The sequence below is a fragment of the Temnothorax curvispinosus genome, unplaced genomic scaffold, assembly GCF_003070985.1.
Source record: "Temnothorax curvispinosus isolate PA1 unplaced genomic scaffold, ASM307098v1 QBEX01014384.1, whole genome shotgun sequence".
Lineage (NCBI taxonomy): Eukaryota > Metazoa > Arthropoda > Insecta > Hymenoptera > Formicidae > Temnothorax > Temnothorax curvispinosus.
Window position 1 is genome coordinate 4124 of NW_020224164.1, and position 1815 is coordinate 5938.

Here is a 1815-nt window from a genome sequence, read left to right on the forward strand (position 1 = left end):
CTTCGACGAGCGCATTGTCGGAATCGAGACTCACACGTATAACCCGTACGTCAACACGACGTTCGGACACAACGACGAGATACGAATACCCATACAGCAGCAGGATCTGTATACGCTGCCGTGCGACAGTTTCCTGTACGTAGAGGGACGACTCAACGACGACGGCGCGACGAATGAAGAACAATACGCAAAATTAGTCAACAACTGCGTCGCGTTTATGTTCGACGAAATTCGATACGAGCTCGACGGCGTGGAGATCGACCGGTGTAGAAACGTCGGCATAACCAGCACGATAAAGAACTACGTGTCGCTGACCGTCGAACGAGCCAGAAAACTGCAGAACGCCGGATGGAGTTATCCGACGAGCGAATCGAATCTGAACAACGCGTTCCATCAATTCAACTTTTGCGTATCTTTGAATATTCTTTTGGGTTTCTGCGAGGACTACAGACGCGTGGTGATAAACGCGCGACACGATTATCCTGATACGCTCTTGTAGCGACCACAACTGCGTCGTAAATCCGAAGAAGACCGTGCCGAGAGATCCGGCCAAGGATCCTAAAATTACGTTGTTGAAAGTGCAATGGCGTATGCCTCACGTGGCACTGAACGACGTGACTAAATTATCGCTGTTGCGAACGTTGGAGAGCGGACGATTTCTGAGCGCGGGCTTTCGCTCTTGGGATTTGTACGAATTTCCCCTGCTGCAAAGCACGACCAAGCATTCGTGGGCCGTGAAAGCCGCGCCGCAATTGGAGAAGCCGCGATACGTCATATTCGCGCTGCAGACCGGACGGCGAAACGAATTCGCGAATGACGCCTCGAGGTTCGATCATTGCGCGCTCGCCAACGTGAAATTGTATCTCAACTCGGAATTCTATCCCTACGACGACGTAAACGTGGATTTCGAAAGCGACAAGTTCGCCGTGCTGTACGAGATGTACGCGAAATTTCGAGGAGCGTACTACGGGAACGGTCGCGACGACGCGCTCTTCTCCCCGCGCGAATTCGCGCAAGTAGCTCCGCTCGCGGTGATCGATTATTCCCGTCAAAACGAATCGGTGAAGAGCGCCACCGTGGACGTGCGCATCGAGTTCGAAAACAAGAAAAACGTTCCGCCGAAAACCACAGCCTTTTGTCTTATCGTTCACGATCGCGTCATCGAGTACAGTCCGCTGACCAACGTGGTGCGCAAAATTATCTAACGGAAATGGAGGTTGTGGAGATACCTCATCCGGGAAACTGAAAATGCGATTGCGAGGATACCTCATCCAGGAAACGGAAAAATGTGGTTGAGGGGTTGTTTTATCCCGGAAACGAGGAATATATAAATTCGCGGGTTTCTTCTATCGTTTCTCAGACTCTGTTAAAAACGAGCAACTTAAACGAACGTCTGTTCTTTAATCTTTTCCAACGCGCGCTAACGCAATGGCAACAGCGGCAACGACGACGACGATCTTCGTCGACCTGCAAGGATTCACAGTGGGCGGCAGATTTGTCGCGAAGGAGGTGGCCGTGCTGCGAAGCGAGACGCGCGTGCTCGCGCATCACGTGTTTCGCGCGCCGATGAGTTGGAATCTGCTGACGAGCTCCGAGAAAGCGAGGGCCAGTTGGTTGATAGCGAACCATCACGGCCTTCGTTGGGAGGACGGCGACACGGACTATCGCCAGGCGAAGACGATCATTCGACGCGCGGTGTGCGACAACCTGGACGAGTTGTGTGAGACGGAGGAGACGCCCAACGCGCGAATCTACGTGAAAGGTCTCGAGAAGAAGAGATGGCTGCAGGAGATTCTCGGCGACGTCGACGCGACG

At 53.1% G+C, this 1815-nt stretch overlaps 1 protein-coding gene across 1 annotated transcript; it reads left to right on the forward strand.

Moving 5' to 3' along the window:
* The first annotated feature begins 590 nt into the window (after positions 1-590).
* Positions 591-1205, forward strand: LOC112464641. The gene has a single exon (XM_025031769.1). The coding sequence runs from the start codon at positions 591-593 to the stop codon at positions 1203-1205; it is 615 nt and encodes a 204-aa protein (XP_024887537.1).
* Positions 1206-1815: the final 610 nt, after the last annotated feature.